The sequence below is a fragment of the Lissotriton helveticus genome, chromosome 5_1 (genome assembly GCF_964261635.1).
Source record: "Lissotriton helveticus chromosome 5_1, aLisHel1.1, whole genome shotgun sequence".
Classification (NCBI taxonomy): domain Eukaryota; kingdom Metazoa; phylum Chordata; class Amphibia; order Caudata; family Salamandridae; genus Lissotriton; species Lissotriton helveticus.
Genome location: NC_136065.1, coordinates 88,437,784 through 88,450,886, shown reverse-complemented (window position 1 = coordinate 88,450,886; position 13,103 = coordinate 88,437,784). Strand labels below are relative to the sequence as shown.

Here is a 13,103-nt window from a genome sequence, read left to right as displayed (position 1 = left end):
TTGAGGAGGGAAGCTTCCTATTGTATGGGGAGGGGCAAGAGATTGGTATCGGCAGAGCTAGGTGTCGGCCTGGGAACGGGGAAGACTAAACGGGCACACGGGGAAAAGGGGTTTGCATCAAAAGGGCCGGAGGTCATGACGGGGAAGCAGGGAGGTGTCGCGCTGGGAGCGGGAGGAGGGCCTGGGGCAGAGCAGCGCCGAAGAGGGGTTTATGACTCAAGGCAGGTGCAAGCAAGGGGGGTTGCCAGCGAAGTTAGGAGAGAGAGAGAGAGAGACGCGCTGGCTCTCGGCGAGAGCCGGGAAGCCATGGTGTCCAAAATGGCGGCTGTTTTACGCGCACAAAAGGTTTAAGGAGAGCAAGAGGGCGCCGATAATGTTGACGGTTTTCAGCCTAACTTTTAACATCACCTAAGCCAATATATAAACATTACTTTCTTAGTCACATTGAAATCACCTCACAATTCCCTGGCGCCAGTGCATGTGCAAGGTGCTACGAAGCTACACAGTGGTGCAACACTGGACCAAGGTGGCTTGGCTACCATGATAATGTAAGACCTAAGTGCTGCATTTGACACCGTCTTACATCTTACCCTCATCCAGAGGATGAATGAAGTCTGAATCATTGGGGATGCCGTAAAATGGATGGAAGCCGTCTTGGATAATAGAAGTTTTCAAATATGCGAACATGCCCTCTTCTAAGCCGTCCATGCTCTTAAGTGTGGGTCCCCAATGGGCTCTTTACTGAGCCCCACCTTCTTATAATATTATTATTATGACTTGTAAAGTGCGCAGCTACCCATGTAGAGTTTCTTGAAGCTGGACGTAGGTGGCAGCAAAGCCGCAACGGCAGCCAACAACAACCCCATGTAGCAGAAGCAATCAAGCATGACGGCTAAAAAGCAGTGTCTTCCGATTCTTATGAAAGATAGGCAGGGAGTGACAATTCCTAAGAGAGACCGGGAGAGAATTCCAGAGTTCCGGGCCCAGGTAGGAAAACGAGCGACCCTTCATGCAAGCAAGCCAAAACCTAGACACTGCGAACAGTGAGAGGATATAGGATCTCAGCTGCTGGATGGGCACACAGTGTTTCACCAAGCTTTGCATGTAAGAAGGGGCCAAGCCATGTCTAGCCCGGAACTTATAGCATATGGCCTTAAATTCAATACGCTTGTGAACCCTAAGCCAATGTAGGTTATGAAGCAACGGTGAAGCTGAAACACATCTAGGCAGATGAAAAAGAAGGCGAGCAGCTGTGTTCTGAATGACCTGGAAGCGATGGATCGAGGATTTGTCTACGCCCAGGTATAGTACGGTTCCATAGTCCAATCTGGATGTCACCAAAGCCTGCATCACTGTTCTCTGGGTGGCCAGAGGAATTTGCCAGAGGATCTTCTTGAACCATTTGAGAACAGAGAAACAGGTGGCCATGACCTTAGACACCGGAGGCTTGAGGGAGAGGTTATTGTCAATGATAAAGCTGAGATTCTTCACCTAAGTTACTGGGGTAGGCAGTAGTCTTGGGGAATCCGGCCAATGACTGACCCCAAATTTCGGGGCTATTTCCCAGAACCTCAGTTTTATTGCAATTAAGCTTCAGTACATTTCTGTTCATCGAGAGGGAGACATTTCTTAGACCAAGCTGGAGTAACAAGGGATCTTGATGCTGAGCAGCAGATGATGATATGATATGTGTATCATCAGTGTATGAGGACAGGGTGAGTCCAGACTTCTCAATAACACCAGCCAGAGGACGAACGTAAATATTGAAGAGCAGTGGGCTCAAGATGGATCTCTGAGGAACACCAGAGGTCAGAGCTAAGATCTCAGATCTTATGTTGGCCAGAGACTTGAAAGTAGCTTTGCGAGTGAAAAACTGCAGTGAGTGGGCACTATGTGGTATTTGGACCCAGACTAGGGTGGCATGTCTCAAATATAGTAAATAACTAGGTTTTTTTTAGTGAGAGAACAATGTTTTTTTCCAGCCTGGTGATGTCGCTGAAAGATCTGGCTTAAGCCAAAAGTGAATTTATTTTGTTGGGTAGAGAAAGACTAAAACCATCCATTTCAAATTCCAGAAGTCAATCCTTGCTGAACGCAGGTTCATGTTGCTGATGAAGGTGAATACATTCTACTTTTCAGACTGAGTTACTTATTTAGATCTCAACAACCAAAAACAATTGCTAATACTGCTGCTATTGTTTAAACTAAATCCAAGAAGATATAAGAACTGCTCATCACTATATCCTCAAGCTCATTAATTGCTTTTTATTTTGTATACTTATTTAATTTTTTTAGAAAACACTGTCAATTTTTTATATATACATAATACATTTAAAAAACCCACAAATTAACTGTACAGAATACCACATAATACGACACAATCACATCCACCATTCTTCTCTAAACATACTTTATTCATACCCATACCATATGATCCATCATGTACAATAAACCAAACAGAAGATTACCAGTATAAGGGAACTTTTTCCTACAAGATATAAATATATACATTTATGTACATTTGTAGCATTCGAATTAACTTTATTAGGTTTACACTAGTCCTTCTATTGCATAAGATAGCCCTTAATAAACAAAAATGCCAATTTTGACAAAGCGTTTTCTAAAAAAAATGAAATAAGTATACAAAATAAAAAGCAATTCATGAGCTTGAGGATATAGTGATAAGCAGTTCTTATATCTTCTTGGATTTAGTTTAATAAATAGCAGCAGTATTGGCAATTGTTTTTGGTTGTTGTTCAAGTGTGCTCAGCCTTGCTGCTTATGAGCCAGACCCTTTTTTGGAATTAATTATTTAGATCTCGGCGGACAGGTTACTCAGTCACAGCAGTGAAAGATATCCTGTACGCTGAAATATAAATCTCCCATTATATCCTACGGGGTTTATATTTTGGCAGATGAGATATCTGTCACCCTTGTGAGATCTAAATCAGGACTCTAGTCTAAGAACACTGGTAGGTATCAAACTGAAACCTCAACAGACATAGGTGGAGAAGTCAGGTGTCATCTGTTTATTAGTGTATTTCAGTTCCAGCCTGAGCCCTCAGCATCTTCGATGGCTCCAAATACAAGTTGGACAGGAAAAGTGTAAGGATCGATCCTTGAGGGACTCCACCGGTGATTGGAATTGGATCTGAGAAGAAGTAACTAATTCAGCAAATGGCATGGGTGTTTCAAGGGTTTGAGTGAGGCTCTGGTGAACATTGTATTTATTAGGGCAGTTTTATATATTATGAACTTTGCCCAAGTGCATTCCAAGAGAACAAGAAGTATATGCATAACAATCAAAATTAAAATAACCAATAAGCAACAAGGAAACCCCATAGACCAGACCTAGCAGCTCAAATCGGGCATAAAGGTGAGGCAAACTGCATCTGGATAGATTGGAAGGGTCAAAAGGGGATGAGAAGAGGTGATCTTTGCTTCATCCATACTGCCTAATATTCTGTTATATTTCCTTGTGGGTGCTATATCAAACATATAGCTGTACTGTATCATAGCATTACCATGAAGAGGAACATACATGAATACGCTACACAATTATATTTACCTTTGTAACTCTTCTTCACTGCCTCTAAGCACTGCCGAGTCACATTATTGCACCTGGAAGAGCACACAAATCATTTTAGGTGTTTCAGGGCTATTACAGTTCACAGGATCTCAGAAAGAACATCACATACTTTGCTATTAGAAATAGAATAAAAATCACACGAGCTCCTGTGGAGCTTTATGCAGTATATGCTATTTACACACATCAGTCTGTGCTACAATCAAATCCAAAACGTAGTGCATTACTACTAGTGGTTACCTCTATCAGACCAGCATGCATCCTGCATGTGGGTGCTCTACTAAAGAAATGGTTACTAGGAGTATTTTTGCAGCTTGAAATTTTCTGGATTCACATGCCGTCTTATTCCGCCACCTAGTGGTTGGGTCTGGAAACATCCTTGTTAGGTCTCGCATAGCGTTGGAGTGCAATGCGTTGCTCGCTTTGCGAGACATGCAGTATACAGTATAGTGGGGGGAAGCTCCGCCCACTTTCCGAGCATCTTTTTCATTGGCTTAAATTGTAAATCCTGCATTCTCATTGGTTTTCAGCTTGTTAGTCCCTCCTCCTGACAGCCATGTCATCATTATTCTCCTTCCATGGCTATCAGCCCCTTTACTTTAAAAACTCTTTTGTTCTCCTGCCTCCCCCTGTTCCCTCCCGCAGTTTGTAACTTCTCTGCCCACCACCCCCCACCACTCCTGTTCGTACGTTCTTGGACGCCCTCACTTTTGTTTACAATACAATAGGTCTTGCGTAAATACGAGTATTATTGCATTTGTAAATGCGTGTTTTCTCCTGTGATTGGCTGGGTGAGTTTGCACTATATTTTGCCTGACCTATCCAGATGGCTATATTACGCATGCGTCCAGCAGCCGCTATACAGACGCTACTGCGCACGAAGAGGAAGGTGTTTACCAGGACCCAACCGTTCGGAACCTGCCTCTGTTCTCTCTCAAACTCCGGATTCCATTGGACGACATGCGCAGCCGGGACAATGGCTTCTCTACAATTTTCTAGCATCCAAATTGTTTTTTTGTCTTCCCTTTCTCATTCCAATGCTTAGTTTTACAAAGGACGTATCTTGTTAATCCTGCTCTGACAGGCAGGCACTCAAGATCTCCGCCAATGGCGAATGTTTACCGAGGGGTAAACACCGCTAAAAGCTCTTCTGTGTGCCTCGCATTGAAGCGCCCCTCTGATTGAAGCGGCCCTCTGCGCCGGGATAAAACGGTCACAAATCAGCGAGCAGCGCCTGCCTAGCTGCCAAGACCTACATATCAAATGATCCTCGGCAGGAAGGAAGTATATCTGGTTGACTCGCGCATTGGCCAATGCGCGTAATTCTGGGTGTTTGGCATTTCCTGGCGCCGACAAGTCAGTCGTCTGCAGGAGGATGCTGCCCATCATCGTTTGTTTGCCGGTAGCGCGGTGGGGAATCCAACCACGCGCTGCCGATTTTCCGAGGACTTCATTGCTGAGCATTGTCGGAGCGCGGTGTGTTGGAAACACACGTTGCCGTTTCTTTCTTTTGTTTGTTCACAGCTTCATAGCGCTTTTAAGAGCGGAGCACAGAGGCGGTCGCAGCCTCTTGTTGTCGTTTTCTACTATTTCTTGAACCTATGATAAAGGCAGCGGAGAGCAGTGGTTTGGGGACTACACACTACCGTTGCGTATGGTAAAGCGCTTTTCATTTGTGCTACAAGATACCGGAGCGAGGTTGGTGGTCACAACCACGCGCTGCTGGCAGACAGTTTGTTTTCATTTTGGCCAGTATTAAGAGCGGAACACAGAGGTGGTCGCAGCTGTGTGTTGCCGACGTCAATCTAAATAAAAAGGAGAACTTATCCTATATTTGTTTGTAGCAGAGTGTGGGGAAACATTCTACTTGGTGCTTGTGAGTTGGGACAGAAAGGAGCCCTCAACATGCCCAGAGTTATTAAAAGAAGTGGGAGAAGTAGGAATTCTTGGAAGAAAGAATACTACAAAAGAAAAACATTTTTTGCTTAGAAACATTTATTACTTCTGGTACGCTGCAGACATTTAACACGGTTTTCAGTAAACATAGGTACTGGTGATTGAAATCAACATTCATGTTGTGTTTTAATTCTTACAGGAGCAGAAAGATGGACAGAATGTTTGATGAGAAATACAGAAAGTATGTGGTGTTCAATCTGCTACCAGGTATACATGGTCTAGTGAGAAAAACATGAGTGTAGAATCATCTTTGGGCTTTGTTCATATTTATCCTGTTCTTTTGTTGTTGCAGGTCCCTTTCCCTGCTGACCCCTCCCTTTCCTTTCCCTCGCCTGATAGTTCCAATCCCCTGTGCAACTCATTTAGGGGGTTAGAGACATCAGGAGGTGGAACCTTATTTTCGACATCCGGATCCTGCGGAGCTAATCCTGACAAAAACCCTTTATCTTTTTACACGTCATGATGTAAGCGGAGAGCAGTGCACTCAGCACCTGGAGTAGAGGGCAGGCTGTCCTGATTGGCGGGCATTACCTCATCGCTCAGACGTCACCCATGGGGAGCTAGTGACAGAGGAGTATAGCACAGTACCTGGGGCGTCACTCTTTGCGGCACATGGTATGTAGTGTATCCCTGGTTTTATGTTTCCTGACAACTACGTTTTTTTTCGTTAGATTTGGTAGTCAGAAAAACATCAGTCATTCAAATAGGATGACGGTGGTGAGGGCCCGAGAATGGCGCACGCTCTGCGAATCACCCTGCCACCGCTCGTTATATAGGCAGGGGAGTTGCGCTCCACAGAAGCATGTGAGCCTCTCAAATGCAGTGACAAAAATAACCAAACGTGCTTGCGTTGCATGTTAAAGGTAAACAAACATGTTAAGCACAGATAAAAGCATGTCTGGATGGCGGTGACCACGGGAGCAGACGTTGCGGACACGAGGAGGCGGCTGTTACGAATTGCCACAACATTAAAAAGGAGCTGAAGGAGGTCTCTTGTTGAGCTAAAAATGCGCTTAATTCAAGCGCACGTCATCGCCGGTACCACACTGGTGCCAGTCCAACTCCCAGCGCTGCGGACCACGGTATCACTGCAGTAGCGCTGTGACGGCCGCAGCTGTGGTGCTGTGGGCCGCCCGGGTGGACCCCACTCAGCAGTGCTCTGTAATGAAGCTCTTTCAGTGGGTCAGGGCCCAGGGAGGGGTTCAGGGTTCTGCCTCTGCGCGTGGCTTCGGGGAGGGAGGACCACCGATCCCGCCACTACGGCAGCAGCCACTCGATTCCCCCCGTGGTGCCATGATGAGGTGTCTGGGCCGTTGCCCTGTGGTGGAATGCCAACACTGCCACTGCTGCCGAAAGGGGCCCCTGTCCGGCATTCGGCCTTCTGTCCCAGGACAGGCCGGCAGAGACGAAGACCAGCCCCAATGGCACCCTTACACTGTCCTCGAGGCTAGGTGTCTGGTGGAAATGGTATTTTCATCTAGGTCATCGTGCACACAGGCCATAAAATCTGAGGACCATGGCATGTCCTTCCAAACAATCAGACTGGAAGAGCTTAGGACAGCAGATAGCACAGCTTCTGTCAGCTGTGGTACTCCCTCAGTTAATGAAGAGTACAGTCACAGGATGGTTGCCAGGGTACAGAATGCATGTAAAAAGCCACTAGTCTGCAGGGTGAAAGTTGTCGGGTCACTCCTCCTTCGAGCAGCAGGAGGACATACAGATGCCCTTTGCATGGACAGCAAGACGCAGACCACTGCAGTAAGTACGACTGGCGGGCCTGGCAGTATGGGGGCAGTGTGCCAGGGGAGTGCTGGGCACTCCGACATCGCAGCGTAGAGGTATTTCTCGGGACGAAATACACTGCTTGCAAACCATTCCCTGCTGTAGATGAAAAGTATCGCAGACCACTAGAAAATGTCAGGTATCAAAGGATAGTGGCACTGTTAAAGATGCATCTACTTTGATGCTCAACGGTAACACAATCTTATTCCTTTGAAAGCAGATAAAATCAGGGCACATGAAGTGAGAATGCCTCGATAGTAAGCGCCAATTGTACATTTGGTGAAGGCATTAAAAAGCGAATCAGGTGACGCCTGCAAACTGCAGTGTGCCTCTGAGGCTGCGAGGTCTATTCATATACGCTTAATCCACTGCTCGATTGTTGGGTCTTCCTTGAACTAATCATTGCTTTGTAGGAGTTGATCACTTTGAGTCTCTTGTTCCACTTTGACTGAAAAACGTCATAACAGTGGTTAAATAAAGGTCAGGGATGAATACATGTTCTCCGGCGTGCAAGGAGTGTTCAGTATGTTAGTCCTAGAAAGATGCAGGAACTTAAGTGCAGTTAAAGATATGCATGATTACAGCAAAGTGGCCAAGGTAGGAATGGGCATGCAATATGCATTGTATTGTTTCCTGCAGGGGATCATTCCAAGGAGGGAAAGGATTAGATGGCCATTAGTATTCCATCACACACGATGATTTCTGCAGGAGTCAATGATGGAGTGTGCATTGACACTCAGTTACTCATCCACCTCAACAGTGCGGGTAAATACTAACGGGCATGAACGCCTGACTCACACGAAGATGAAGAAAGCCTCCTTCCACCCGACCGTATTTAGTCGGCTTGAAGTGACTGTTATGTAGTCTTAAGACAAGTATAATAACGCTGTACCTTGTGCTTGATTATGTTTTCTGTTTACCACACTTCTGAGACTCGCTGATTATGTAATATTTGTGTGGGGTTACCATGCTCGCATTTGCATTTTGGTATTTACTTGTATCGTCCAGTATTCAGTTGGCCTAGACCTGCGCCTAACGGACTAACTAAACAACACTTTATGTTCAAAGACACCAACGCCCTCACGCTGCAGTATGTTTTCTGTCCTCTGCCTCACACAGTTTCCCCTTTCCCCTGACCTACAGTCACTCTCCTAAGCTGGCAAACGTAGGGATGCCTTTATCACATAGACATTGCTTGCCATAATATTTCATGAATTCTGTTGATGAGTTTTAAGTCACAGAAGCCATATTCTGTGAACAGCTGGATTGTTAAACAAGCATTTACAATGCAATGGTCTCGGCATTATTAAAGGTAGAGCTATTGGCATTGCTCACGACTTATTTTGTTTTTTTTAAAAATCATAAATAAATGGCATTGTCATTTACATTGCCAATAGCTTAATCGTTAAATAAGTGGCATTGTCATTTACAATGCCAATAGCTTAATCGCTCGCAAATGCATGACCTATTGCATTTACACCCACACAGAGCCACACACACACACATACATACATACAGAGCCACCCACACAGAGTCATTCACAGAGCCACCCACACACACACACACACACACACAGAGCCACCCTCACACAGACAGAGCCATCCACACATAGAGCCACCTACAAAAAAAACCTAAAAACAGCTAGTTGGCAAACCCATCAGGGACTCAATTTTCCTGTCCTGGGTATTCTTTTAACATTCTGGGAGCTGTAGTCTTGGTTTGTTTCAAGTGATCCAATTGGGAGCTGTAGTCTTGGGTTGGGTTGTTTCAAGTGATCCAATTGGGCCAATAAGCCTGAAAACAATTATTTGTAAATGGAAAACACATACAAGCCCGCGGGAGGCAGAGTAGACGGCACCCAGCGGCGCGGCACCTCAAAAGGGCCCGGATTACCCTCCAGGGGACCTCCTCCCCTCCAGGGGACCTCCTCACCCCCAGGAGCAGCAGGGACGCTGCGAGTGCCCCTCCCCGCGAGCACTGTGAACTGTCATCGGCCAGTGCCCGGAGGGCGCATCTGGAGAGGCTGCACGTGGAGGGGGCAAGTGACAGAAGCCCGCGCGCACCGCTCGATGCGTATTCACGTGCCGCGCAGCTCAAGACCCCTGCACTGACCCAGGGAAGGTTCACCCCGGCACAGAGCGCAGGTACGCACTGACGTAGAGGCGGCGTGGAGAAAGATACCAAGAGAGGGAGGGGGGGGGGGGGGGAGGCAGGTGGAAGTAGGGGCACACAAGTCCATTTTGTAGAAGCTGAAAGGAATCACATACGCACAGAAGTCGGTGGTTTTATGCCAAGGTATAAACAGTGTAACTGTTGGACAGGCCGCATGTTCGGGCTGTCCCCCCTCCCCGCGATGGGACCCGGACCCTGGCTCTCCCGGAATCCCCAACCAGAGTCCCCAAACGACCACCCGAAGTACCCTGCAATCCCTCCACTACAAGACACCAGCGCCGGACCCAGCTGGCCCGGGTCATCATCCACACCACGACATCGACCCGGCCGCCATCTTGGGGCACTGCAGCACGAGGCCGTGTGGCCCCAACTCGACCCTAACCTGGGGCCCGGCCGGCCCCGCCATCGAGGCACCAACCTCCCCCCAGGAGGCAGAGTGACCACTTGGCGAGTCAATGGGAGAAGGAATCGTCAACGGCTCTCCTCCGCCAGGTGTCGATCACCCCCGGCCGCCCTGAGCGCTGGCTCCACCCCCCTGCTGGGTGTCTGGACTCCCTCATCCCGGACCTCCCGGCCCCCCAGGCGCGAGGGTCCGGACATCAAAGGGGACCAGACCTATAACTGGGGCAGGGCCAGACCAGGACAGGAGTTGTATCCTGGAGTCGAGAGACCCGAGAAGAACTCATCCGTAACTGGCCTGCTGGCGCTGCCGCGGCCCTCTGCCTCGTGAAACCATCGTCTTGGCCTGCTGGCGCTGCCGCGGCCCTCTGCCTCGTGAAACCATCGTCTTGGCCTGCTGGCGCTGCCGCGACCCTCTGCCTCGTGAAACCATCGTCTTGGCCTGCTGGCGCTGCCGCGGCCCTCTGCCTCGTGAAACCATCGTCTTGGCCTGCTGGCGCTGCCGCGGCCCTCTGCCTCGTGAAACCATCGTCTTGGCCTGCTGGCGCTGCCGCGGCCCTCTGCCTCGTGAAACCATCGTCTTGGCCTGCTGGCGCTGCCGCGGCCCTCTGCCTCGTGAAACCATCGTCTTGGCCTGCTGGCGCTGCCGCGGCCCTCTGCCTCGTGAAACCACCGTCTTGGCCTGCTGGCGCCGCCGCGGCCCGATCCACAGACACTCCAGCTCGAGGATTGTGAGCTCGCCTCTTAACACCACCCGTACCGATCCGGTACCAAGACTGTCCCGCTACCCCCTTTCCCTACAGAGACTAGAAGTGAGAGGACCCCCGGGTCCGAGATATCCTGTATCGCTGATATCCTTGCCTTAAGAACCTTACATAAAGCATTGAACTCGACTTGGTGTGGTGCCTGTTTGTGGGGAGGGAGGTAACTTGTCTGTACGATCGTCGGAGACGGTCCCACTCGGGGATCTCTCCCCCAGTATCCGGCCGACCCTCAGGGTCCCCGTCTAACATTGGTGGCCAGCGACGGGATCCGAACCTACGCATAATCGTACAGGAAGTCACCCGACCCACGACACACGACCACCATGACAACAGAGAGCGGAACAACGGAGAAATTCCAGATGGAAAAATTGGAAGACTACAACCACCGAGAACTGAAGCAATATTGCATGGAACTTGGTCTCCCAACCACGGGTCTGAGTACGAAGGAAGACTTCAAACGAGCCCTAGAAGCCTGGGCGGAAACGGGTACGGCCGTACCCCGAACACAAACAACCGAAACGAGCCCCGCACCAACTAAAGAAAGAGCGGGTCTCTCCCTGGAAGAGATCCGAGAAAGAGAAAAAACCAGACTCCACGAATTAGAACTAGCCCGACTTCGCTTGGATGGAGAACTCAAGCTGGCAGAACAAAAAATAACCCTGGAACACTTACGGCTCAGGGAAGAGCGAGAAGACAAACAAAGACAGAGAGAGCTAGAGGAAAAGAAACTAGAGTACGAACATGAGCGCAATCTCAAAGCACTGGAGATCCAGAAACAGGATAAAGACCTCGGGCTCCCCGAACGACCGACCCCGTCTGCCTCGACCGAACCCAAGGTTCACATCCCCAAAGATGTCATCCGGGAATACCACAAGAACGATGATATACAGCAGTGGTTTAAAGCCTATGAGGTGGCAATGACCTCCCACCGGATTCCCCGAAGCGATTGGGGAGCCGGATTATGGGGGAGGTTTGTCAACGAAGGGCGGGACGCCCTGCTGCAACTCCCGGACCAGCTGATGACCTCCTACGACCACATGAAGGCCGCCCTCCTCACTCGATACGGGCTCACACCTGAGATGTACCGCCAACGGTTCCGCGACTGCAAACGGATTCCAGGTACAACTTGGGTGGAGTACGTGAACTTTTTTAGCCGAGCCTTCGAGGGGTGGATCAAGGGCAACAAAGTAACCACCTACGAACAACTCTTTGACCTTATCGTATGGGAACACCTGTCGAACAACTGCTTCGTGGAGCTCCGGCAACACCTCCTGGACAGTAAGCTAACCGACCCTCGACAACTCGCCGTCGAAGCCGACCGATGGGAAAGCACCCGAGTTGGCCGGAACGCACCCAGCGAATTATCCAGATCGTATCGCCCCCGAGGGGGAGGAGGAAGTCAGGGTCGGGGGAGAGACCCCGGCCCCTCGTCACCCCCCAGAAACCCCTCGACCCCGGTTGGCCGAGGAAGCCCTGCCGTCCGGGCCGGTTTCCGGGCCAACATTACGTGCCACAGGTGCCAGCGACCCGGCCACTACGCCAGTGATCCCAACTGCCCAAAGAATCCGAACACTACCCCCCGCCAAGTTGCAGCGGCGGCCCTAGGGGAAGAACTAATCCCGGAAGACCAAGAAGAGTACGAGACCGATCCCTCTGAATGGGCACCCGCCGCCATGGCACTGGTCTGCTTAGGGGAGAGAGACATGATTCCGCGGGCCCCCCTTCCCGCCAACACACAGAAGTACGGTCAATGGGTCAACATCAATGGCCGCCGGGCGGAAGCCCTCCGCGACACCGGGGCCAGTGTAACGGCGGTCCGACGCCACCTCGTCACTCCAGACCAAATCTTGCCGAACGTTCTTTGCCCTGTCCGATCGGCCGACAACTCTGAAAGCCTGTGCCACATGGCCTGCGTCCCCTTCGAGTGGGGAGGAGTAACAGGGATGTTAAAAGTAACTGTCCGCGATGATGCCCCCGTGGACTGCCTCCTAGGAAACGACCTTGAAAGCTCTCCCTGGGCAGCTGTCGAACGGAGGGAGCACCTGGGGATGCTTGGCCTCCCCGAATGGGTCTGCGTCACGACCCGGTCCATGACCGCCCGCGCGGTCCCCAGCCCAGAAGAGCCCGAGTGGCCAGAACCTCCTCCCGCGCTCATCCCAGAGGAGGCCGCCCCAGAAGCCAGTCCATTGACCCAAACTGAAGAAGGATCCGACCAGCTTCGGGACGTCCCTGACCTGGCACACTGGCGGCAGGAGGGAGGCCCCACGCAGGAACAATTCCGGGCCGAACAGAAAACCTGTCCCTCTCTCGAAGGACTCCAGCAGCAAGCCCTGGCCCAGAGCACCGGGGATACCTCGGGGGCCCACTGGATCTACTGGGACCAAGACCTGCTCTACAGCGAGCAGAAAGTTGCAGAACTAGGGGCCGGTCGGGTGCTGGTGGTG

The 13,103-nt window shown here is 50.1% G+C and overlaps 1 protein-coding gene across 1 annotated transcript in view; it reads right to left on the bottom strand.

Moving 5' to 3' along the window:
* LOC144754189 (E3 ubiquitin-protein ligase TRIM15-like) overlaps positions 1 to 13,103 on the bottom strand; it is a 106,822-nt gene that overhangs the window by 19,330 nt on the left and 74,389 nt on the right. The window contains exon 5 of the mRNA XM_078641772.1: positions 3,569 to 3,621. Coding sequence (XP_078497898.1) covers positions 3,569 to 3,621 — 53 coding nt within the window. The remainder of the gene's footprint in view (positions 1 to 3,568; positions 3,622 to 13,103) is intronic.